Genomic DNA, 23,050 nt, shown 5'->3' on the forward strand with positions numbered 1-23,050 from the left:
CCTGCCCCAGACATCCAGACAGCCTGCCCCAGACATCCAGACAGCCCGCCCTCAGACATAAACAATAAAACAATCCGATACCTCTATAACATTTAAGTTCACAAAGCACCTTCCATACATTATCTCCTTTGTCCCTCACAACAACCCTCCAAGGCAAGCACTTACGCTATCATCTCCCTCTCACATGACAATATTGAAGGCTCAGAGAACAGATATGATTTACCTGCAGTCTCACACCTGCTATCAGAGGCAGGATTAGAACTCAGGTCTTCCTGACTCCACGTCCAGCACTCCTAACACTAGGCTCCTCGGCCCCTCAAACACACTTTCTGACCAAGAAAGACACACACACTCATCCCAGACTCATGGACCTCGCCGCCCAGCCCACCCTCGGTCACTCCCCGGGGCCAGCCATCCCACGCCTCGTACCAATGTCGTAGGCATTCGTGAGGAAGTCAATCATGAGGCTCGGCTGGCTCATGTGGGGCAGGATAGAATCATGCATGATCACAAGCACTTTCTTGTAGAGGCTGACAGGCAGCTGCAGTGGGTACAACACCAATGTCCAGGCTGCCTGAAGGCTGCAATCCCTCCCTGCTCCAGGCCTCGGGAGCTGGCAGTGCCTTTGCTCCACCAGCATCAGAGCCCCAGCCGATGGAGCGATGCAGCCAGAAGGCAAAGAGCACACACCCACTCTCAAACCCACAACCCAGACCCAGACCATGCCCCACACATCTTATCAAGGAACCCCCCAGCCCAGCCCCAGCCCCCGGCTTCAGTTCTACCTTGTGCTTGAGAAAACTGAACCACATCTTCTCAAAGACGTGCTTGTGCTCCTGAAACACAAGGACAGGGCAGTGGCTTAGAGGGTCTCACTCTCCAAATTCTACTGCAGGGAAAGCTGAGGCAGCAGCTCCAGCTCCCGTCCAAAGAGCCCAGAAGGACTGCCGCATGGGGGCCCCCAGTCGTTCCCCTCCCAAACTGGTACCTTCAGCTGAGTGACCTTCCACTTCTTCAGCATCTCTGTGAGAAAAAGGGATGGGGGAGGCATCAAGTCAAAAGCTTATGAACTGTCCTAAAAGTCCCAGCTACAATGAGCAGCAGCCCCTGAGGATGAAGCACTGGGGAGAACCCAACTCCAGACCCCATCAAGCCCTCACTTCTCCTTCCACGTGACCGAGGCATGTTACGCGGGCAGGACTCTCAAGCCCTCATAGAGTTCACATAAAATGATAACGTCATCAAGAATGATGGATGGAGAGTCCTTCCCAGGAGACCAAAACCCTTTCATGCTCATTTCTCCTCTGCCTCTTCCCAGACCAAGTCCCTTCATCACTCAGAAGTCAGGCCCAAGGTTTATACCTTGGTTTATACTCCTCCTACAGGTTCCCTCCCTCTTCCTAAAGACCCTCACCTTTGTGTTTCACATAGAAATTCGAGATGTCACTCTGCTGGCGGGGTAGGCTCACAGCCGAGATCAGGGTGAAGGTGTTGTTCCAGAACGTGGGCGGAACACCCTGACGGAATGACAAAGTCACCAGACCGAAGAGGGCTGGGGCAAGTACCAGACCTTTCCATTTTCCTTCAACTCCAAACAGTGTCCCTCTTCTGTGCTGATCGCCCAAGCTCCTGGCTTCCCCCTCTCTCAACCCCAATACCACATCCTTGCTCGTGGCCACCTAATTGTCAGCCCTTCTGCAACAACGTAGTTCACAAGTTGGATTTCAACCATCCTGGCTCTACCTCTCAGCCATGACCCCTCAAATGCAGTTATATACATAACAGACCCAGGGCAAAAAGAAACCACACTGAATCAAATACAAATCTGAATGAAAACTGGCCACAGAACCTTACTCCATGCTCATAGCATTCAGAGAGAGATCCACCAAGCATCCGTCACCTGCTGTTGGTGTGTGTCTGTGACCCTGGCCACCAGATCCACCACAGCCTGCATCGTATGGTAACGGACATCGTCATGTTCCAGGTACTCCTGGAACCGGGAAATCAGCAGAGATGAATCCACCTCTGTTGGAATCAGGCCTTCCACCACAGACTAGGAGTCAAGACAGGAGAAGAATTAGTGACCACCTCACTCTCTGAAAGGCCTCCAGACCTTTCCTCTGTGCTGTCCTGCTGTGAGATTTGCTTTGAGAGGTTGGGGAGAAGGCTGGTGCTTTAGCTGTTTACACTTGAGGAAAGCGCAAAGACAGCCTCTCCCTTGGTCCCTTCATGGGGTGAAATGGCATAGGGAAACATTTCAATCTCTCAATCTCATTGGCAGAGATACAAGGAATTTCAGGGGACTACCTGTTTTAATCTGCAGTGTGTATAGATTTGATGAAGGAAGAAAGAAAAGGATCTGAATTCATTAAATCAACACAGCAAATTTCCATTGCTTACTCTGGGGATTATCTGAGAGTAACTTTTAATACCAGGGAAGCTCCCCATCTCAGCTCCCCACCCCAGGCCCCCCATTAGTTGGTACATGCTTAAAGAATGCAAAGTGTCTAGCACACAGCACTCAGTAAACACTTGTTGAATGAAGAAGACCCCAAAATACATAATGTCCTATAAAACCAATTTCTGAACTATCTGTCCCACTGCTTGCTTCCACATCCATCAATAATAAAAAACTAAGCTGTCCTCATTCCCCAAGCCCTCATTATAACAAAAATCCTCCCCAATCAGGTGCCCCCCCCCAAGCACCATACCAAGAGGAGGCCTCGAGGGAACAAATAGTTGCCTTCCCATTTGGACTTCTCCAGCGGGTGTGCCCCCTCTAGCTGCACAAACTTCATGAGTGTGCAAAGGGCCAGTTCCTAAGGAGGGAGGGAAGAGAAGAGAGCCACGAGTAAACACATGGATCCCACAACAGGAGGGCCAGGGAGTGGGAGGCTGCCAGCGCCCAGCCCACGAATCCTCTCAGCACAGGCCATGGAGAAGCTGGCCCTCAGCAACAAGAACTGCTGCTTGGGGGAAGGGAAGGGTGTGCAGGCAGACAGGGTGTTCTTTATAACTAGCCTAACTTCCTTATTCCAAGGTTCCAGCCTCCGCTTCTTATCTGGTCCTGAGTGTAGATGGAGGGCCTGAGGGCAGCCTGCTGGGTGGACTTAGGGAAAATGCCACAGGAATTCACTGCACAGGATAACCCAATCACGTTTTCAGTGCTGAGATTTGTAGTTATAATGATGTTTGTGCTAAAATGCAGAAACCATCCTAAATCTCCTTTAAGGGCATTTGACACTATTAGAACGAATAGGTCTGTTTTCAGAAAAACAGAATAAGCCCCTTTCATTTAAAGGCTTCCAATGGGTTATAGCTTTGTTTGTGCTGCCTAACACTAGTCAGAGGTAATTGGACACCGGCACTGCCTATATCAGTCAGCTGTCAAAGGCCTGGCCTGTTTCTTCTCATGCAGACAGCTCATGAGGGGGTGATCTGCAAATAGTCACATCGAATCCCATGTTTTCACACCTGGGCCTTAAAAAGTCAGTCTCTAGAAATCAAGCTCCAAGTCTTTAAGAGCTAGGGAGAGAGAGCAGTGGGGAGTCCAGTGGGAAATGAAGTGCTCCATTCCAGGGCAATGGGAAAAAAAGCTCTGCACCCACTGAGGAGAGTGGGAAGTGCCACGGGCCCACGTCTTCTATCTCATCCACTCCTCCCTCCAACCCACACACTCATTTTGCCCTCCAAGCACTGGCTGCTTTGTACAGCTTTGGAGTTTAGCTGAAGGCATCTTGGTGGCAAATGGAAGACGGAGAAGAGAAGACAAAGCTGGGGGCAACTTGACAACAGAACCGAAGGACAGGCCTCTAACTCCCAGACTCACCTTGACCTTAAAAGAACGATGGCCCAAGAGTTCGGAGAGGCGACTGCAGCAGCTGTTGTAGCGGTGTCTCATCCACACCTTATACTTCTGAAGGGCACTGCCAGAGCCTGGGGACAAGCGTTGTTTCTGCCCAAACATTCTCCCTCCCAACCTATATTCCAACTCCACAATCCCTAACACGCAGCAGCTCATGCTCTGGAGGTAGGGTCCAAGAAAGCACTCCAACCATACCAGGGAAAAACCTCACAAGTTCATGGGAGATTTCCCCAGCTGCCTCCCTCCTGTTCACTTGAAGACAACATTCGTGAGTGTCCTAGGCCCAAAGGCTACAGTCAAACCAAAATTATGCACTTTCTGGTTCCTCTACAGGATAAGTGACCACCCTCTCTCCCCCAAACATATCACAAAATATATTCTGAAGTCAACTAGGGAAAGGATTTTTGATTACTATATAGTATATAATTTTTCTTTAAAAAGAAATAGTATTAGAATTGGAAGTCAAATGACCTGGGTTAGAAACCTGATTAGGCCACTTACTATCCCTGTGATCCCAGGTAAGTCACTAAACCTTTGTGACACTCAGTCTCCTCTTCTGTAAAATGGGGACAACACATCACAGAGTTACTACAAGGAAATCCCTTTGTTACCCTTAAAATGTTATAGAAATGTCACAGACAGGCATCATAAAGAAGGGGCCAAACTGAACAAGATACTGTACAGTCTGATGCCATATAAGCTGTACTCCATGAGCAGCATGGCAATGCTGTCTTTACTGGAAGATCTCCAATAATGGGGAATCTTCTTCTCAGGCAGCCCACTGATAGACAACTCAAACTGTTACTGGGATTGTCCTTACATCAAGCCTAAATCTGTCTCTACTTCTGCACGCTGCTCTAGGTCTAACACCTGGAGCACAAAGTAATGACCTACATCCAATTACATGGCACGGTACAGTTGGCACAGGGATTGATCCATCCATCCATCTATCTATCATTTCAAATGAGACTCACAACTGCCCTATGAGCCAGGCACTAGTCCATATTATCCCTACTCTACAGCTGATGAAACTGAGGCCCAGAGAAGGGCAGGGACCCACCCAAGGTTACATGGCTTGTGTCAAGAGACGAGATCTGAAGCTAAGCCCTCCTGACTCCAAGCCTGCAGCACAGATCTCCCACCTTCCCCCTCAATCTCCTTGTCTCCAGGCTAAACAGCCCGAGTTCCTTTAAGAGATTCTCCTACAGCAGCATCTCAAGGCCCCTGTCCATCTTGGTTTCCTCACTCTCCTCTGGACCACCTCCAGCTTTTCTTCCTTAAATGAATGTAGCAGCCACTAGGTAGGAGGCACTACCTCTGTTCTCTGGGGCTGGGCTGGTACCTTTGTGGGCAGAGAACATCTGCCTAGGACAAGGCATCCTCACCTGACATTGCTGCCTCCTCTTCAGGGAGGTGACCCACGAAGAGCTCGCCTCGTTCCAGCAGGGCCCCAAAGAGTCGGCTGCAAGTGTGGGTGGCGCTGAGAATATCATCTTCCTCATCAGACTGAGAGTGGGGACAGGGGGTGGGAGGGGTCAGTAACAAGTCCTCAACTGCTTTACTCTTCTCAATAGCTTAAAATTTATTAAAATTTTTTAAGCCGGGCTCTGTGTGCATATAACATATAATATATGTATATAGGTTTACATGTTGTGCTTCCCCTCCCCCATTAGATTGTAAGCTCCTTGAGGGCAGGGACTGTCTTTTGCCTCTTTTTGTATCCCATGTATTTAGCACACTTAATAAATATTTATTGAATTGAAATATTAAAAAAAATCATTTAAGTTGTCGATTGCTTAGAACTTAAGTGACTTACTTAAGCTATAGACAGTTTAAAATGTGATTTATTTAAGCCATAAGTTATCCACAGCTTAAAACTTACTGACATTTAAGCTAACAATGGGGCAGCTAGGTGGTGCCATAATGCAGAGAGCTCTGGGTCTGAAGAAGACTTCTCCCAGAGTTGAAATCTGGCCTCAGACACTTACTAGCTGTGTGACCCTGGGCAAGTCATTTAACCCTGTTTGCCTCAGTTTCCTCATCTGCAAAATGAGCTGGAGAAGGAAATGGCAAACTATTACAGTATCTCTTCCAAGAAAACCCCAAATGGGATCACAGAGAGTCGGCCACGACTGAAAAATGACCGAACAACAAGGACTGAACAGCTTAAAACTTCAGTGATTTATGTAAGCTGCGAACAGCTCAGAACGCATTTAACTGATTTAAGGTTTTAGTAGCTTAAGACTGATGCCAATCCCTTAGCACTGCACCAAGACTTTGGGGACACCGGGTATTTTCGGAATTTCATTCTGGGGGGCTCTCCTCACCCTACTCGGGCTGCCTGGCCCCCTCCCAAGTGGAGTCACGGGCCCACCCGCCGCCAGTCTCCTTCTCGTGCCCCGCCCCCGCGGGCCTCTCACCGCGCACAGCGCCCCCCGCGTCCGTCCGCGGTATCTCACACTCCCTAAGGCTTTTCCAGTCCCCCCACGAGCCCCACTCCATCTCAGCCCGGCCCCCCGCACCTGCAGCACGCCCAGGATGTCGAACACGGCGTTGGCGCCGCTCCGGCTCTTCAGAGCGGCCTCCAGCCAACGGCCCAGCTCCGCCACCCCAGACGCCGGTTCCATGTGGCCTGTCGGGCGGTGAATTGAGGCTCGCGTGGACGGAAGAAGTGGAATGGGTGGAGCGAGGAGACGCGGTTCCGCCCCCTCTTCGTCATGGGCAGCGCCGGCGCTTGTCGTGACGTCATCTCCCCGCGCCGGAGTCCTGCGCAGAGCGCCTGGAGGCGCGTGCGGAGAGCGCCGGAGCCGGCCCAAGCGATGGCGCTGTTCCGGATCGCCAGGTAAGCAGGGCGCGCTGCAGGGCTCACTCCGGGCGAGCCGGGCGCCGTGGGCTTGGGGGGGGGAGGGGGGGTCTAGCTGCTGCCAGGAACGTCCGGGACCCTTCCCTGTTACCGGCCCCAAGAATGTTACCACCACCACCCTCCCACGTTGGAGGAGGGGGGCGGAGCCAGGGAGGAGGAAGCATGCAGCGCTGGGGGGAAGGGGCGGAGCCAGAGGGAAAGATGGGGCTGAGGAGAGGGGGCGGGGCCAGAGGGGGGCTGGTCGAGGGAGGGGAATTGTAGAAGAACAGGACAGGGAGGAGGGAAGATAGGATGGTCCCTCCCTCCCCTCTTCACCTCCACTTGGATCCCACCTTCCTTAAGCACCTGCTTCATGCTCCACAGGGAGTTTGTCCCAATGCGCTGATAAATTGGAGGCAGATTTTATAGGGGGCCTTGAATGCCAAGTCCATCTTCAGAATTTATTCAGTAATCAGCAGAGAGCCAAGGAAGATTTTTTGAGCTGGGGAGGAGATGTGATCAGAGCTGAGCTTCACCTGCCAGGAACGTGGAGGATAAACTGCTGAGCTCTTGAAGTCAGGGCTTGGATCTGCCCTGTGGAACATGCTGTGGGCAAGTCACTTGCCGTCTCTGAGACTCAGTTTCAGCTATGAAAGGGGAATGAGAAGAGCATGTCCCTCAGAGTTGTGAGGATGAAATGAGATGATGCGTGGGAAGAGCTTAGCAAACCTTCAGTCAGAATCTTCATCTCTTCTGCTGTGAAAGGGGGCTGAGAACCAGCCTCACAAAGTTGTGGAGATGTGAACTTTAAAACGTGGAAACCTAAAATGCACAAACTTTAAAGCAACATGTAAAGGCCAGTTCTTTTTATGATAATAAAAGGAAGCAGGGGGTAGTGGAGCAGGCACTGCTTTGCACGAAGACCTGGGTTTCTATCTCACCTTAGACACTAGCAGTGTGACCCTGGGCAAGTCACTTACTTTCTTCAAGTCTCAGTTTCCTCATCTGTAAATCGAGGGAAGGTGGATTAATGACCTCTAAGGTGCCTTCCATCTCTAAAGCTATGATAATGTGGGGAGATGGTGAAGCTACATGTCTAGTCAGAGCCAGGCTAGGCTCCCGTCCTAACTCTCACTCATCCCGGCTGTGGAATCCTAGGCAAGAAGTAGCTCTCATCCCCCTCCCACCCCACCCTCCAAAAAACAGTGTGGTCTAAAGGACAGAGAGTAGACTTGGAGTCAGGAAGACCTTGGTTTCTTACACTTCCCAGCTCTGTTAGAGTAAGGAAGTCAGGCCTTTCAGAACCTTCAGTTCCTCATCTAGAAAAGATGTAATACCTATACACGTGAGCTCAAATATGTTAAATGATATAAACTCTCAAGCATTAAATATCAGTCATGATAAGAGACGGGTGGTATTGAATAAAGAGCGCCGGATTTGGAGTTGGAAGACCTGTATTCAAATCCCGCCTCAGCTATTTGTGTTAAAAATAATAATTATAATGGTAATAGAATAATAATAAAATAATAATAACGGTAATAATAGCTAACATTTATATAGTGTCTACTGTGTGCCAGGCTAAGCACTTTACAGTGTTTTCTCATTTGATCCTCACAACAGTCCTGAGGGGGTAGGTACTGTTATTGTCCTTGTTTTTTAGTTAAGTAAACTGAGGCAGAGGTTAAGTGATGTGTTCAGGATCTCACAGCTAGTAAGCACCTGAGGGTAGATTTGAACTCAGATCTTCCTGATTCTAGGCTCAGGGTCACCGAGCATGCGTTGGGCATGTGGCTTCACTTCCCTGGGCCTCGGTTTCCTCATGTGTAAAATTGAGGGAGTCAGACTGGATGATCTCCAAAGTCTCTCCGAGCTCAGACAATCTCTGATGATATGATTGTAGCAGAGAGGCATCATGGTTAGACCAGTTTGGGGAATGGAGATAGATAATGGGGACATGAACAGGGTGGTGGCCATGGGAGTGAAAAGAGACAGGAAGGTGGAAGAGAAAGGTCTTGGTGAATGACGGCAGGGAAGGCTTGTGACTCCACTGGGGAGGATGGGGATTCCATGAATGGAAATAGGACAGTGGGGAGGAGGGTCAGGTTTTTGAGGGAAGATGAGGCTTTTAGTTAAAGGCACGTTGAGGCTGGTCTGAAGAAGAGGAGAGTGAGGAGGGCATGATGACTGTCTGGGAGTGTTTGTGCTGCTTGGCACAGAGCAGAGAATTAGGAAAAACTTGTAAAAGTTTAGGGAGAGGGGCAGCTAGGTGACATAGTGGATAGAGCACCGGCCCTGAAGTCAGGAGGACCTGAGTTCAAATTCAGCCTCAGACCAAACACTTGACACTTACTAGCTGTGTGACCCTGGGCATGTCACTTAACCCCAATTGCCTTAAAAAAAAAAAGTTTAGGGAGAGGCAGACTGCCCCTGGCGGCACGATAAGCTTCACCACAGTTAAAGCGGCCTTGGGGGTGTGGATCGCCTTGGGAGGTGGCAGCTCCAGGGAGAAGCTGGGTGAGTGGGGAGGCAGGAGTCTTGTTTAGAGCAAGCTTGGTCTTGATGGCTGCTGAGGCCCCTTCCACTCCGTGAACCGATATTGTTAAGTTTGAGGTGCTGGAGGGACATCTGGGTAGAGTTGCCCAATAATGAGCATTTGGAATTTTGTTTTATTTTATTTCACTTTTAAGGTAATTGGGGTTACGTGACTTGCCCAGGGTCACACAGCTAGTAAGTGTCAAGTGTTTGGTCTGAGGCCAGATTTGAACTCAGGTCCTCCTGACTTCAGGGCCAGTGCTCCATCTACTGCGCCACCCAGCTGCCCCCAATAATGCGCATTTGGAACAGGGCTCCAGGACTCAGAAGAATGCTTGGGACTTTAAATGTTGAATTGGGGGTCATCTGCAGAAGAGGCAGCTTGGTATAATGAGGAGAGTTCTGGCTCTGACATCAGTCCGTAGACTCGGGTTCACATCCCATCGCTCGTGTGACGTTGTGCATGTGACTTTACCTTGCTGGGCCTCAGTTTCTTCATCTGTAAAATGAGGAGGTTGGACTAGATGGCCTTTGGTCCTTTCCAACACTTGATCTAAGTTCAGGACAAGGGAATGTATAGAGAGAAGGGGGCCAAAGGTCAGCCGTGGGGACCATCTACCGTAAGGACAGAGGACACGGAGAATAAGAAAATCTCATGTCCCAGAAGCCAAAGGAAGAGAGAAGATTGAGAAAAGCCGGGAGGCACACAGCCATCAAGTGCTGCAGAGAGGTCAGAGGAGGAAGATGAGGAAGGGGTCATGTGATAGAAACAAAGCTCACTGGTCCAGGGAGTTGTGGCTTTGCACCACCCAGAAACGTTGGCAGGTCCTGGCCCTTCTCCAGGCCTCAGTTTCCTCATCTGAAACAGGATGGAGAAAAGGTGGAGATCCAGAGAGAGGAGAGGGCTCCAGGCAGATGTAAGGGAAGGACTGCGGGCATTGGGGAAGGCTTTATGGAGGAGGCCGGGCCCAGGCTGGGCCTTGAAGGACCAGAAGGGTTTCATCAGGCGGGCATGGAGGAGGGAGCAGGGTGAGAATAGGAGGTAGCTAATAGGCCAGCGTCCTGGCGGCTTCTCCTTCACCCTCACCCATAGCACCTATTCAGTGGCCATTCAGTGGTCCTGTCACTTCTGTCTCCACATCTGCGCCCTTTTGTCCACTCACAGTGCAGCCCTCCCAATTCAGGCCCACATCCCTTTCCCCTTAGATTGGTGGAATAGCCTCGTAACGGGCCTCCTTGCTTCCACTCTCTCCCCACTCCAATTCATCTTCTATAGAGCTACCAGAGTAATACTCCTAATGCGCCAGTCCTGTCGATGGTTCAGGCAGGCATGGACGGGCTGTGCCCTGCACTGGCAGAGGGAATGCTCAGCTATATGAGAGCTGTTGGAGCAGTGCTCACGTCTGACCACTTCACTCTGCTCAAAAACCTACCATGGCTCCCTTTTCCTCCATGAGAAAATAAATACAGACTCCTCAGCCGGGCATTCAAGGCTTGCACACAATGATTCCATCTTACATTTCTAGCCTTATTTCATTCCCGTTCTCCTTCCTCCCATGCACTTTTTCTTCCAGCTACGTTGGACTACTGCCATGCACATACCTAGCCTGTCCCCTCCTCCATGCCCAGAATGCCCCATCTCATCTCTGCCTGTCAAGGTCAACCTCTTCCTTCCAGACTGTGAGCCTTCCCTGATCCCCCTACCTGAAGTTCTCTCCCTCCAGAACTTTTCCCATGGCATTTTGTCTCTCCTTCTGTCCCCATGGTACTTTGCGTGGCTTTTTTTTTTTTTTTTAACCAATGGGGCATATCATCCCTTAAAGATTTACATGCTCCCTGAGGATGGAGGCTGCCATTTCTCATCATTGTATCCCTCCCTCCTCCCTCCCCAGCACCTCCTGAGGCCTGGCATGTAGTAGACACTTTTTATTGAACTGAGTCTAATGGAGGTTTGTGGAGAGGAGTAGAATGATACGAGTCTGGGAAACCAGATCCTTGCGGCAGATGTTGACATTGCACAAAGCACCTGCCCTACATGCCTCTTTTACTCAGGAGCGTCCTGGGGAGGTTGGTGCTACCCATGTTACATCTCACAGATGAGGAAACTGAGGCCCGGACATGTCTGGTAACTTGCCTGTGGTCAGAGTTTGCAAGTATTTTAGCTGAGATTCAAAGCAGTCTCCCCTAGCTCTGAGCCAGTGCTCTGTCTCCTTCTCCGAGGTACCTTGAAGGGCCTTGAAGGCTAGCCTATGGAGTTTGTAATTTGTTCTGTAGACATTTGGGAGTCACTGAAGGCTTTGGGGCAGGGGAGTAGATGTGGTCAGCCCTGGGCAGTTACAGATCACTTTGTCATCTATCTAATAGATTACTTGTCATCAATCTAATGTCATCATGTATGAAGGCTGGATTAGAAGGGGAAGTGGGTGGGGGCCAAGCAGGTCCAGTTGGGAGACTGTTCTGATAGTCCAGGCAGGACTGTGGGAATAGGAATGAATGGGAGAGGAGGGGACAGATGTCAGGGAAGACTGACCACACCTAACAAATGGTTGGATGTGAGAAGTGAGGAAGAGGGATGATTCCTTTCCACTTCTGAGCCCTCCAGTCTTCTTGGAGCAAAGAAAAGAGGGGCAGTCTGGAAAATGATGGTGATCAAAGGGGCCCAAGGAAGGCCGTACCTTAGGAGTGGCATGGCTCCAGGAATATCACTTTGGACCTGGAGTCAGACCACTAAGGCTTCAGGCCCAATTAACTGCTTGCCAGCAGGACCCTAGACAAGTCTCCTTACATCTTGGAGCCTCCGTTTCCTCTTCTATAAAATGGGATTATAATCTTCACATTATTTTAGAGGATTGTATGGAGGAAGTATTTTATAAATGAGCATCATTAGATTGTCCTAGAATCTCTGTGTTTGAAGGCCGTAAGTTTATTTGTGAATTAGGTATAATTGTCATTAGGTGTGACTTAATTGTTGGATTTAAGTTTATGCCAATTTATTTTAAAAATAAAAGATGTGAAAAAAATTAGGGTCAGAGAAGAGCACCAATTGACTGGATAGTGCCAAGGAAATGAGAGTGCTTCTCTCCCCACCCCAACAACCCATGGCTATTCTGGGTTTAGGGCCTGCCCCAGGCACTAACGATTTCCTTTATCCCAGATATAAGGAACAAGAAAAAGTGACTAGTACCGAGGACCAAGCTCAGGTGCTCCTGCGGAGGCTTCAGGTTCAGGCCCGGGAGCGGCAGCTGAAGAAGCAAAAGCAGCAGGAGGCCGAGGCTGAGACCAGCTTGCCTGGGGACAAGACCCCAGCACCCCCTGGGCCTGCAAAAACTAGCCCGAGTTCTCCAGCCCCAGAGGAACCTAAAAGAAAAGCCAAGAAGAGGAAACGAGGGGATGGGAGCCCCTGCAGGTTAGAAAAGTCAGAATCAGAGACAGACCCCGAGTCCAGCCAAAAAGGGACCAGCAGCCCCAGAAAACCAAAGGGAAAGAAGAAAAAGAAGACAGGCAAGAAGAATCCAGAAGCTGCTGCAGGTGAGAGAAACCCTACCCAAGATGGCGCCGGGGAGCTGGGATCACGGGATGGGCAGCTTAGTGATGCTCACAGGCTACACATGCCGGAGAAGGACTGATGCAGTTTATCTCTCTTACACCCTCTCCCCCCAATTCCCCTTTTTTCAGGTAAAAGCCGTGAAGAGCAGGGAGAAGAAAAGGACTCCACGAGAGCCTGTGAGCCCTCGGGAGAGGCCAGTGAACCCCAGCACAGTGTGCTCATTCTGGGAGTGCCAGACAAGAAGGCCCTGCCAAAGGTAGGCTGATGACGGGGCAGCCAGTTCTCACATCTGGAATGTTGGTGTTTGCTCCCAACACAACTCTGATGGTTGCCACAGCTCTCCTGGTGTTAGGCAGTGAAGAGAGGTTTGCAGGTGATGGTGTTGATTTGGGGACACGCGGATGGTACAGGGCGGTAGGAGTGTGCCTGTCGGCCCCGTCCCTGGTCTTGGCTTTATTTCCTTCTTTACTAATCTGTCACTCTTTTCACAGGTCCAGCCTTTCTTACCCAAATGGCTTGCAGAACCCAGCCGGGTCCAGAAGAGCGTCAAAGATGACCTTGTCCCAATCCAGGATATCCCTGGAATCCATCCTTGCCTACAAAAGAAATTAAAGACAAACGGCATCGTATCCTATTTTCCAGGTAGCCCCAATGCTGCGATCTGCTCCCTCAGCAGCAAGGCCCCCCAGCCTGCTGTTTCCAAAGTAGTAACCCCCAGTCCTGCAAAGTACTGTCCTTCACACCCAGACATTCTTCTCTGAGACCTCAGGTTATCTCTTACGGGGAAGTAAGGCTGCACACAGCTGCTTTACCTTCCTTGAAAACACATAGGGCAGTCTGAGGCAGCCTTGCCCACTCACCTTTTGGTTGGCCTGTGTCTGGATGGCCGTGGCAGCCTCAAAACCGCAGTGTGGTGTGAGTACCAGCGGTTTATGAGAGTCCCATGAGCAGAGGCCTTGACCCAGAAGGATAGCAGGGAGGCAGTGCAAGCCTCAGCTGAGGAGACAAGGTGTCTCTTCTGGCCCTGACGATGGCCCCGTCCTAGTCTGGGGCAAGTTGGACGCGGGCCTTCTCTCCATCAAGCTGGGGCAGTAGGATGACCTCGGCCACATCAGTATCTTCCAGCTTCTTTGCTCTCTGCTTGATCTCGTGCTCCTTGGCCTTCGGTCTGGGTTTCCGTCTGGCTTGTCCTGTGTAGACGGAAATGGCTCTGGTGATGTCTGTCCTTAGAGAGGCGTGGCATGATGTAATCCCTGCACTCCCCCTCCAACATTTAAAGGCAGTGGGACAGTGGCCACATCACAGAACCTCTCTAGACCACAATCTGTCTCTAAAATGGTGGTACTGTTACCTGTAGCGCCTGCTTTGTGAGAATCATATGAGGTAGGGTGTATTCACAGCACTTGACAGGTAAGCATCAGCTGTTGTTTCTGTTGTTGGCATTGTTATTGTTTCCTCCTGAGCCGCCATCTTGTTCTCTGCTCTGTCCAGTTCAAGCAGCAGTGATTCCTGCCCTCCTGGAGAGTGCATCCCATGGATTCCTGGTGGGGAGGGGTGGCTACCAGCCCAGTGACATCTGTGTGTCTGCCCCAACAGGCAGTGGAAAAACACTGTCCTTTGTCATCCCCGTGATCCAGGTAAGCAGACTGGGACAGAGGGGCAAGGAGCTTTGCTGGTCTAGGGGGACCCACCTCCAGAGGGTTGCTGAGTTGTTCCTGGCCACAGGCCCCGACTGAACAGGGAAGGGCTTAGCCGGGGGGTCAGCAGGAAGGCAGCCTTCTTGAGGGACTTTGGCTGAAGAAGCCTCTCTGGATTTGTCCCCAGGTCCTGCTGGAGCGGGTAGTGTGCCACATCCGGGCCCTGGTGGTGCTGCCAACGAAGGAGCTGGCGCAGCAGGTTAGTGGTCCTTTGTTCTCTCTGGTTTGCTGTGCTGCTTTGGCCCAGAAGTCCTTACTCCCTCCAATCCAGGGGTACTTAGCCTGGGCTCTGTAGGCCCCCACTCCCTTGGGGCTCTGTGGTTAGCTTTTAGGGAGTCCATGAAGTTGGATGGGAAAAAAAAGTTACATTTTTATTTAAATATCATTGGTTTTCATTGGAATCCTGTGTATTTTATTTTATGCTCTAAAAATGTTGTGAGAAGGGGAGGCTTCACTGGACTCCCAAAGGCATTTAGGACATAGGCTCTTACTGTCCCTGCTTATTTGGCTGAAAGTATTGCTTTTGGAGCGTCGCGTGGATGGCTCCTTGTGGAGGGAGCTGAATCCTCATAGTGTTTGTCTCCAGGAGACTTTCTGCCCACAGAGCCCAGCCGCTGCCCCTGCTCAGCTCTTGTTCACACATTCAACTCTTGGGGACTGTGGCCTGATGCTGGCTAGTCCATCGATGGCTTTTATTAAATGTCTGCTTGGTGCTGCGCACTGAACTGGTTGCTGGGGATGTAAGTGGGAAAGGCTAACGGTCCTTACCTCAAGGAGCTTGCGCTCCCTAGAGATGATCCTGTATGCTTGCTAGCGCTGAACCCACTCCCTCCCTCCAGGTGAGCAAAGTGTTCAACGTTTATGCCGATGGCACAGCTCTGCGCATCGCCCAGATCACAGGGCAGAAATCTCTAGCAAAGGAACAGGAGATTCTCGTCCAGAAGACGTAGGTTTTCTTGCATCCATGCTGACTTGTGTCAGGCCCCATAGACCAGTGGAACCAGCCCTCCCTCTCTGGCTGATGTTGGCCAGGCACGTTCCGCGTGTCCCCGGCCTTGTCAGCTCAGAAATTGAGTTCCTGGCACCCAGTTCCCTGCCTCTCATCCCTTGAACAATGCCTGCACCCTTCCACAAGCAGGCCTATCCCACAAGAGAGCCCACCTGGTCTTCCTCCCACACTAAAGATGCTTCACTGGGTCTAATGTCAGACCCTTCTGGGACCCTCGGGGGCTGTTGTGAGGACTGTGAAAGAGGGCGTCTATGATTGTGCCTCTTCTGGGGGAAGTTCAGGGCTAGAGTGGCCCTTCCAAGGCCAGTGGAGAGCTCCTCCCATCTTGAACCAGACTCGGTCACCAGTCACAGTGGTGTTGTACGGTGTTGCAGGGACTCAGGGTACTGCAGCCTGGCAGACATTGTCGTGGCCACCCCTGGCCGGCTGGTGGACCACATTGACCAGACGCCAGGATTTAGCCTCAGGCAGTTGCGCTTTCTGGTAAGTCAGCCCAGCCTGGGACCTGCCTTGTCAGCTGCAGACCTAGTCTGGGTCAGTGCCTGGGCTTCTGTCTGCTGCCTGGGGTGGCCTAGCTGGGTATAATGACCAGAGTGGCCACTGGAGCACTGAGCACAGTATTCCCTGTTGGTTGGTTGCTGGTGGGGGGAGGCACGGGGTGGCTGGGAGACCTCAGTGCTTATGAGCTGGAGCGTTCCTGGGAGCTCGGGCCCTGTCAATGAGGAGCCCCAGGGTTCCTCTGAGCACGGCCATCCACCACTCTGCAGATCATCGATGAAGCCGACCGCATGATCGACAGCATGCACCAGTCCTGGCTGCCTCGGGTGGTGAAAGCAGTTTTCCAGGGTGACGGCTCCCCAGGCTCCAGCCCACTCTTCCAGAGGGTAGAACCCCGAACTATAACTGCCGCCAGGTACTGGAACAGGGCTGGATTTTCTCTACCCAGTAATCCACATCCTACCACCTACCTCCTCAGGAGATTGGGACCATGATTGGTCATTTCAATTAAACAAAGGTTGTCACCTGTCCCCTTTCAGAAAAGAGCCAGGCCTGGTGGGGAGAGGAGGAAGGGAAGAAGTGCACGTGCCAGCCAGCCATTGAGTCCTGCTCGTGGTGGAAATTTCCTTTTTCAGTTGGGGGGAGGAACTTGGAAGAATGGCACAGAAGAGCAGGGATTGGCAGTGTTGCTATCTCCAGACCCAGCCTGCAGTGGGCAGCTGATAGCCTCGTTCCAGACCCCACACGGACACTCTGCTCTGTCTCTTCCAGCACGAGCCAGCCTCAGATGCCCCTCCAGAAGCTGCTGTTCTCAGCCACGCTGACTCGGAATCCTGAGAAGCTTCAGGAGTTGGGCCTCTACCAGCCCCGGCTCTTCTCCACTGGCCCGGAGAGCCATGGATCCGGAGCTCAGCCAGGGACCATGCAGGACGGGGAGGGGAAGTATGCCTTCCCTGCAGGGCTCTCGGTGAGAGTGGGGCCTCCCAGGGCTCAGGGGAAGATCCTGAGAGGGAGAAGGAGGGAGGGGGCAGAGGCTGGCCACCCTGCCAGGACCCTGAGGGAAAAGGGAAAGGAATCTGAGCAGCTTCAAGTCCCTCGCTGAGAAGAGTGGGTGGAATAGGGTGGTGAGAAATCACCATGTGAGTCTCATCGAGCTCTCTCCGTGTCTCCCACAGCATTTCTACGTGCCCTGCACCCTCAACTCCAAGCCACTGGCCATCCTACACTTGATGCGGAACATGAAGTTCTCACGGGTTCTGTGCTTCACCAACTCCCGGGAGGTCTCACACAGGTGAGGGTCAGAAGGCACAGAGGAGGCCACAGGAGGTGCCGTGGGGGTGAGTGCGCTCTCCACTCACCACCTCCTTCACTTCTCTGCAGGTTGTTCTTGCTGGTCAAGGCCTTTGGGGGGGTACCTGTGGCTGAGTTCTCCTCCAGATTCGGACCTGGCCAGAGGAAGGTGATCCTGAAGCAGTTTGAACAGGGCAAGATTCAGCTGTGAGTATTACAGAGGCAGGGGGCTGGTGGACCAAGGGCAGAGCACACAGAAAGGTGGGCCTGCAAAGAACTGGCCCCTGGGTTGGGGATGCTGTAAGAATGCAGGTACCAGCTCAGCCCTGGTCATTCGCTGTTTGTCCTTAAACTGGCAGCCCCCCCGGACCCCTCCACTGTCAGTACAGCCCAGTATGGACCCAGTGAGCTAGGCCTGTGACAGGGGGTGCTTGGTGTCCAGCCTGGGAAGAGTGGGGCTGTGGGGCAGTGTTTGTTCCCTTGACCTCATTACAGCCTGATCAGCACAGACGCCACTGCTCGAGGCATCGACGTGAAGGGAGTGAAACTTGTCCTCAACTATGATGCCCCTCAGTACATCAGGACCTATGTGCATCGGTAAAGGGGTGTGGGGCCATCGGGGACAGGGTATTTCTGTCCCTCTTCCTTTAGAGCCCAGTCTTCTTGGGGTTCTGGTTATGGGTTACTAACCTAGCCCCATTCCTGAACTGGAATGACAGGGCACTTGCCTCCATGTTGTGTCTGATCTCAGGGTAGGCAGAACAGCCAGAGCCGGGAATACAGGGCTGGCATTCACTCTGCTCCTGAAAGTGCAGGTAAGCCCCGTGAGGACTCAAGTCCTGTCCCCATCCCTGCTGCCTTCCCCACGTGTGCCCCAGACTCCTTGTGTCAGGGTCTGTATCCTGGGAGAGAAAAATCTGTTCCTAGTAGCTGGTTACCTATGAGGAATGACTTGAGGGAAGACCGACCCCAGTTCTCTCCTGGCCGGCACTGTTCTCATCTCCAGGAGCAGAAATTCCTTCAGATGCTGAGAGAGGCAAGAGCTCCAGAGCTGGGAAAGCATCTAATCCGCAGTGAGCACCTCAAGTCCCTGGTGCCTCAGTATGAGGAAGCGTTGTCCGAGCTCCAGAAAACCATCCGGGTAAGGGCTCGGGGGGGGGCCATCTGCAGCAGCCACAGGGCTGGCCAGCTTCCCAAGCCAGGGGAGCAGGGAATATAGCAGCCACAGCTTCTCACACCTGGTAATGACCAAGTAAGCAAAGCCAAACCAGGGATTTAGGCAGCGTACCTGAAGGACACTCCTACTTCATAGCATTCCTTTGGGAGTTTAGCAACAACCCAGCTGCCCAGGGCTAAGAGCCTTACCTACCAACGTACCCAAGGTCTGGGGTCCTGGGACTTCACCAGAAAAGGGAGCACAGAGCCTCAGAGCAATGGATGCCTCAGGAGGCCACCTGAGGAGAGCCACAAAGAAGGGCTGGTCTTACCCACCTGGAAAAGGCCAAAGCAGCAGAGTTGGTTCCCCAGGGAGAACCACCATCAAAGAAGGCAAGGGTGGTCAGCAAGCCTGCTGGGTTAGTCTCCTAGGCAGGAAGGTACTGCAGCAGGCTCTGCCCTGTCCCCTCAGTGTCAAGCATGCTGCTCTGGGGAGACCTGATCCCTGCCTTCTTTTCTCAACCTGGCTTTTGTCTTCACAGAACGAATGGAAACAAAAGAAGGCCTGAGTCTGGCAGAGGATGGATGGCTTGCGCTGGGCTAAGCCCAAGGAGGCATTGTGCTGCTGATCCACTGGACCTTGGGGACGGGTGTGTGCCTGCTGCCACAGATGTGCGGGGATCATCACTGTCTGAAACTGCCTCCTGAAAACGAGCCGTGAAGCCCAGTAATTGCTGGGCCACCAATCATAGTGGGGATGGGGTAGGAGAACTTAATTTTAAAAAGAAAACACGGGGCAGCTAGATGGCACAGCGGATAGAGTGCCAGCCTTAGAGTCAGGAGGACCTGAGTTCAAATGCGGCCTCTGACACTTGACATTCATGAAGCTGTGTGACCCTAGGCAAGTCACTTAACTCGATTGCCTCACCAAAAAGCAAAAGAAAAGAAAACAAGTCTTTGTACTTGTTTTGATAGAAACAAGTACTGAGTACCGATCTCAAGTGAAGTGAGAAAATGGGATACGTCCAGGGTGGTTCTGGATGAATGCAGAGGAGGGGACATCCTCCTGGCCAAGCGGTGGCATATGGCCTGAACACCTAAACTTCAGATACCAGCGCAGCTGGGGGCCAGAGATCACGGAGGTGGTCAGGACCGTCACAGAGACAAGGTCAAGGGACTTCAGAAATGGAAACCACGTCCATCCTATGGGACGATTAAGGCGATCAGGCTGGGTTCGAGTCAACTCTCAACCCACGTCAGTAAGTGCCTGTCATGTGCAAGGAGCTGCAGGATGAGGGGGAGGCAAACTTTGTGAATCCCAGGGTGCCTCCAGGCTGTTTATTCATCATCAGTTTCTAAAAATTACAGATTTTCCCCTGCACACCATATTAAACTGGAAAGAATGCCACCAACTATCAAAATGTACACTTTATTACACTCTCTGTTTGGTAGGATACATCACAATTCCATACAGCCCCACAAAGCAAGTACAATCGCCCACATTCATCAGTAATTCATACTTGGCCCTGCCTTCCTAGTACCAGCTGACCACTGGGGGAGAGAGATTTTTTTTTTCAAGTTAAGAATGGTGTTTCCGTCTTTGCGGCAGACCGTGCGGTATTTGTGCGGGACACAGAGCTGAATGTTCCAAACGGTAAACAAGCTAACTTGGCATGATTCTGAAACGGGCAGCAGTATGCCAGGGATGCAAAATGTTTCTTCCTTTTGTTGCCAAGTTTCACCAACTCAGATGGCACCTTGAGCCTACCCACTGCCTGCCCATCTAGAAAGTCCTGAAAGATAAATGGGTACCAAAGAGTGGTTTCACAGTCAGGAAAATGTTTGACCTGAGTGACCCAGAGAAGGGACACAGCCCAGAAAACATTCCTATGCCCAGAAGACCTAACAGTTTGGACCTAGACCAGAACCACTGGACATGGTATTTCCTACTTGAATCTCAGAAGCCCTGTCTCTTGCATTGCCATGACATTTCACCTAATCCCAATAATGCTGTCATGTCTTTAAAGGTGTTTCATAAAGTAAAAATGCTTTTATTTTTAATTAAACCACCACCAAAACATCAAATAATCCCATATTGCAGGGGAAAAAATGCACTTTATGAAACGTAATGGAACAAATCCTTGTTGCTGTCACATGTGCCACAGTCAAACCAAAAGGCAGGACCAATTTAAGAGGAGCTCTTTGGGCCTCTTCCACAAGCGAGCTTTATTTGCAGAAGGTTCATATGTGGAGAAGTCTTAGGACCCTATATTGTATGGTATCATTTCTTTAAAAATGAGGCAGGCTCCTTTAGGATAGTCTTGGACTGTGACCTCATCCTCCAAACGTCTACCTGAATATACATTCGTTATTCTTATCCACTTTAGTAAAATAATCATATAAAAGCATACTCTTTGCACAATTCAGAATTAATCTTGGGTTTTGTTTACTCTTCTCTCTTCCCCAGCTGAAGGCTGAATAGATTTTATACTGAACACAGAAACATCACAAAAGCAAATGAAACCTAAATTAAACCCCAGCGGTTAAAAACTCTCCCAAACTGGAAGTATCAAACTAGACAAATAGGAAATTCTCCAAGATACAAAGTGAATACTCCTTTTACAAAAAGGTTACAGTTTTTACTATACATAGAACTAGATCAACACACTCATTACGTTCCAAGAATAACCATTATCACAAAGTGAAGAATGAAAGCAAACACGCACACATACACACACACACACACGCACACATACACACAGCTTCAGGAAATGTACACAGAACTAACAGTTCAAAAGAATTACAAGAATGGAAGATGAACTTTTGTTAAAATCTTAACTATACATCCAGATTCAATTGAACAAACATTTATTAGGCACCTACTAATGTGCAAAGCAGTGCTAGGCGCAGATGGTCACACTGAAGGACTACAGATTTAAAGGACCACATTACACCCAGACTTGTTCTAGGCAGGACTGCTTGTGGAAGGGGAGGGGGGCCAGTTTCACCCAGAAAGCTTGCAGCCCAGGCCAGTCCATCCTACTTCTGAACAGAGTGGCCTATAATATCAGGGGCTGCCATGGTAGACCATCCACTTTGAGAGGATGGAAAATGTTTCTGACAAGGTCTGGAAAAGAACAGAAAGCTGACATTCTTTATCTAGTTTGCATCAATACTTTAGAAATGATGGTCCAATAAGAATAAGAGTCATCTTTGAAGAAGTCGCCAATTGCATACAGTTATAGATTAAAATGTCACTTTTAAAAGGTGCTTTATAATGGCGTTTCCAAATTCCCTCTGGCTGGCTGTATGCAGGCACCCCTTCAGCTGGATTTGGGCAGGGCCTTTAATCTGACCGCTGACATCCGCATCTGCCCTTTGCATTGCTGACTTGGCCCTTCGGAGGCCGGGGGAACCTGTCCAGGGTTCGGTCCCCCTGGGACCTGCAGCTGTGGCGTGGCAGGGGTCACGACTTGGTGATGGATAAGTTTCTGCTGAACTGCCTGGGGAGTCACTGTTGTTGCAGGAAGCACTTGTACTTGGTGTGGGCCGGCCGCCGTCTGGGACATAGTCACAGTTTGTGGTTGAGGCTGAACCTAAAGATTCAAGGGGACGGGACAAAGGACAAGTAGATGGTTCCACATTAAAAGGCTTGGGCCCAGAGTTCATTTGCTCCCTCTGGGAGCAAACAGCCTAGTCAAGCTCACTGAGGTAAAATCCCATTTACTAGCCCTCATACTTAGGTACTGTTTACCAATAGTGAAGAGGATGAAAAAAAAAAGAACAAAAAAAAAAGGAGGATGAGGACACACTAAGAAACTGGGCACCAACACTGACTGCCATTGTCTGCGTCTCCCCACTGAACCCCCCCCAAATAATTAGGTGCTTGAGCTTAGCTCAAGCTGAAATGCCTAGCATTCCCAAAACAAATTAAGACTGTGCCTATCTACTACTGAATTTATTTTTGGATCTGAATGACTCACTGCTACACAGTTGAATAGATCTGATTCATTTGTCAAGACTACTGAAAACAGACTCAGTCTAGGGTTCTTCACCACTTAAGACACAGCCTACACAAAAAAACAGCATCTTAAAAAGAAATCTGGCCAGCTGACCTCAAAGTTCTAGCATTTGTGCCTTCAGACTTATTACCTTTAACAGATGGCAGCAAAACACAGCACTGGATTATTACTTAACATTTATTGACTGTCAATACTATGCTAGGTGCTGGACAATAAAAGCCATGACTCCTGCCCCAAGGACTTCCAGTCTACAACAAAAAGATAACAGAGACAGAAGACAAAACAAGTGGAGTCCAGTGGGAAAACAAACGGAAAGAGGAAAGGGTCCAGCAGTTCAGAGTCCCCATCACTGACCATCTTCTGAGAGTCTATGGTGGCCTAGGAAAGCCTCCCCCGAAGAAATTTTGAGGAGAGGTTTGAATAAGGGAGAGAGAAGTAGTTTGCCAGATGGCAAAGGGGAGACTATTCCCAGAGAAGGGAGCAGCATGGAGGAAACAGACCCAAGAGTGGGAGAACGGAGCCAGCACTCCACCAGAGAGGCGAGAAGTGGGAAGTGGGAAGGCTAGGAGGGAAACAGTGTGGAACAGCACAGT

The 23,050-nt window shown here is 50.7% G+C and overlaps 3 protein-coding genes across 9 annotated transcripts in view; 1 reads left to right on the forward strand and 2 right to left on the reverse strand.

Moving 5' to 3' along the window:
- The window catches only part of NOC4L (nucleolar complex associated 4 homolog), a 10,464-nt gene extending 3,833 nt beyond the window's left edge, over window positions 1–6,631 (reverse strand). Inside the window, exons 1-9 of one of the 2 annotated variants that reach the window (XM_027844167.1) lie at window positions 6,388–6,536; window positions 5,251–5,371; window positions 3,830–3,936; window positions 2,712–2,819; window positions 1,901–2,053; window positions 1,415–1,517; window positions 989–1,023; window positions 786–836; window positions 430–541 (exon numbers count right to left, since the gene is read on the reverse strand). In XM_027844167.1, the coding sequence (XP_027699968.1) occupies window positions 430–541; window positions 786–836; window positions 989–1,023; window positions 1,415–1,517; window positions 1,901–2,053; window positions 2,712–2,819; window positions 3,830–3,936; window positions 5,251–5,371; window positions 6,388–6,492 (895 nt within the window). In that variant the 5' untranslated portion in view covers window positions 6,493–6,536. Of the gene's footprint in view, window positions 1–429; window positions 542–785; window positions 837–988; window positions 1,024–1,414; window positions 1,518–1,900; window positions 2,054–2,711; window positions 2,820–3,829; window positions 3,937–5,250; window positions 5,372–6,387 lie in introns of both variants that reach the window. The other variant, XM_027844168.1, reaches the window with a different exon arrangement.
- Window positions 6,632–6,634: 3 nt separating this feature from the next.
- On the forward strand, window positions 6,635–19,281 carry DDX51 (DEAD-box helicase 51). Of its 2 annotated transcripts, XM_027844165.1 has the most exons (16): window positions 6,635–6,707; window positions 12,394–12,767; window positions 12,915–13,042; window positions 13,278–13,428; window positions 14,278–14,423; window positions 14,611–14,682; window positions 15,323–15,429; window positions 15,867–15,975; window positions 16,260–16,405; window positions 16,762–16,957; window positions 17,166–17,281; window positions 17,371–17,487; window positions 17,776–17,877; window positions 18,032–18,095; window positions 18,287–18,421; window positions 18,978–19,281. In XM_027844165.1, the coding sequence occupies exons 1-16, from the start codon at window positions 6,685–6,687 to the stop codon at window positions 19,002–19,004; spliced, it is 2,013 nt and encodes a 670-aa protein (XP_027699966.1). In that variant the 5' UTR covers window positions 6,635–6,684; the 3' UTR covers window positions 19,005–19,281. The 2 variants fall into 2 exon arrangements, with proteins under 2 accessions (XP_027699966.1, XP_027699967.1); XM_027844166.1 differs by lacking the exon at window positions 18,978–19,281 and having other exon boundaries at window positions 18,211–18,372.
- Window positions 19,282–19,848: 567 nt separating this feature from the next.
- Window positions 19,849–23,050, reverse strand: part of LOC114029642 (E1A-binding protein p400-like) — a 122,920-nt gene continuing 119,718 nt past the window's right edge. For all 5 annotated transcript variants that reach the window (XM_027844204.1, XM_027844201.1, XM_027844202.1 and 2 more), the window contains one exon: window positions 19,849–22,031. In XM_027844204.1, coding sequence (XP_027700005.1) covers window positions 21,759–22,031 — 273 coding nt within the window. In that variant the 3' untranslated portion in view covers window positions 19,849–21,758. The remainder of the gene's footprint in view (window positions 22,032–23,050) is intronic.

This window comes from Vombatus ursinus, unplaced genomic scaffold (assembly GCF_900497805.2).
Source record: "Vombatus ursinus unplaced genomic scaffold, bare-nosed wombat genome assembly UNPS02014935.1, whole genome shotgun sequence".
Taxonomy (NCBI): domain Eukaryota; kingdom Metazoa; phylum Chordata; class Mammalia; order Diprotodontia; family Vombatidae; genus Vombatus; species Vombatus ursinus.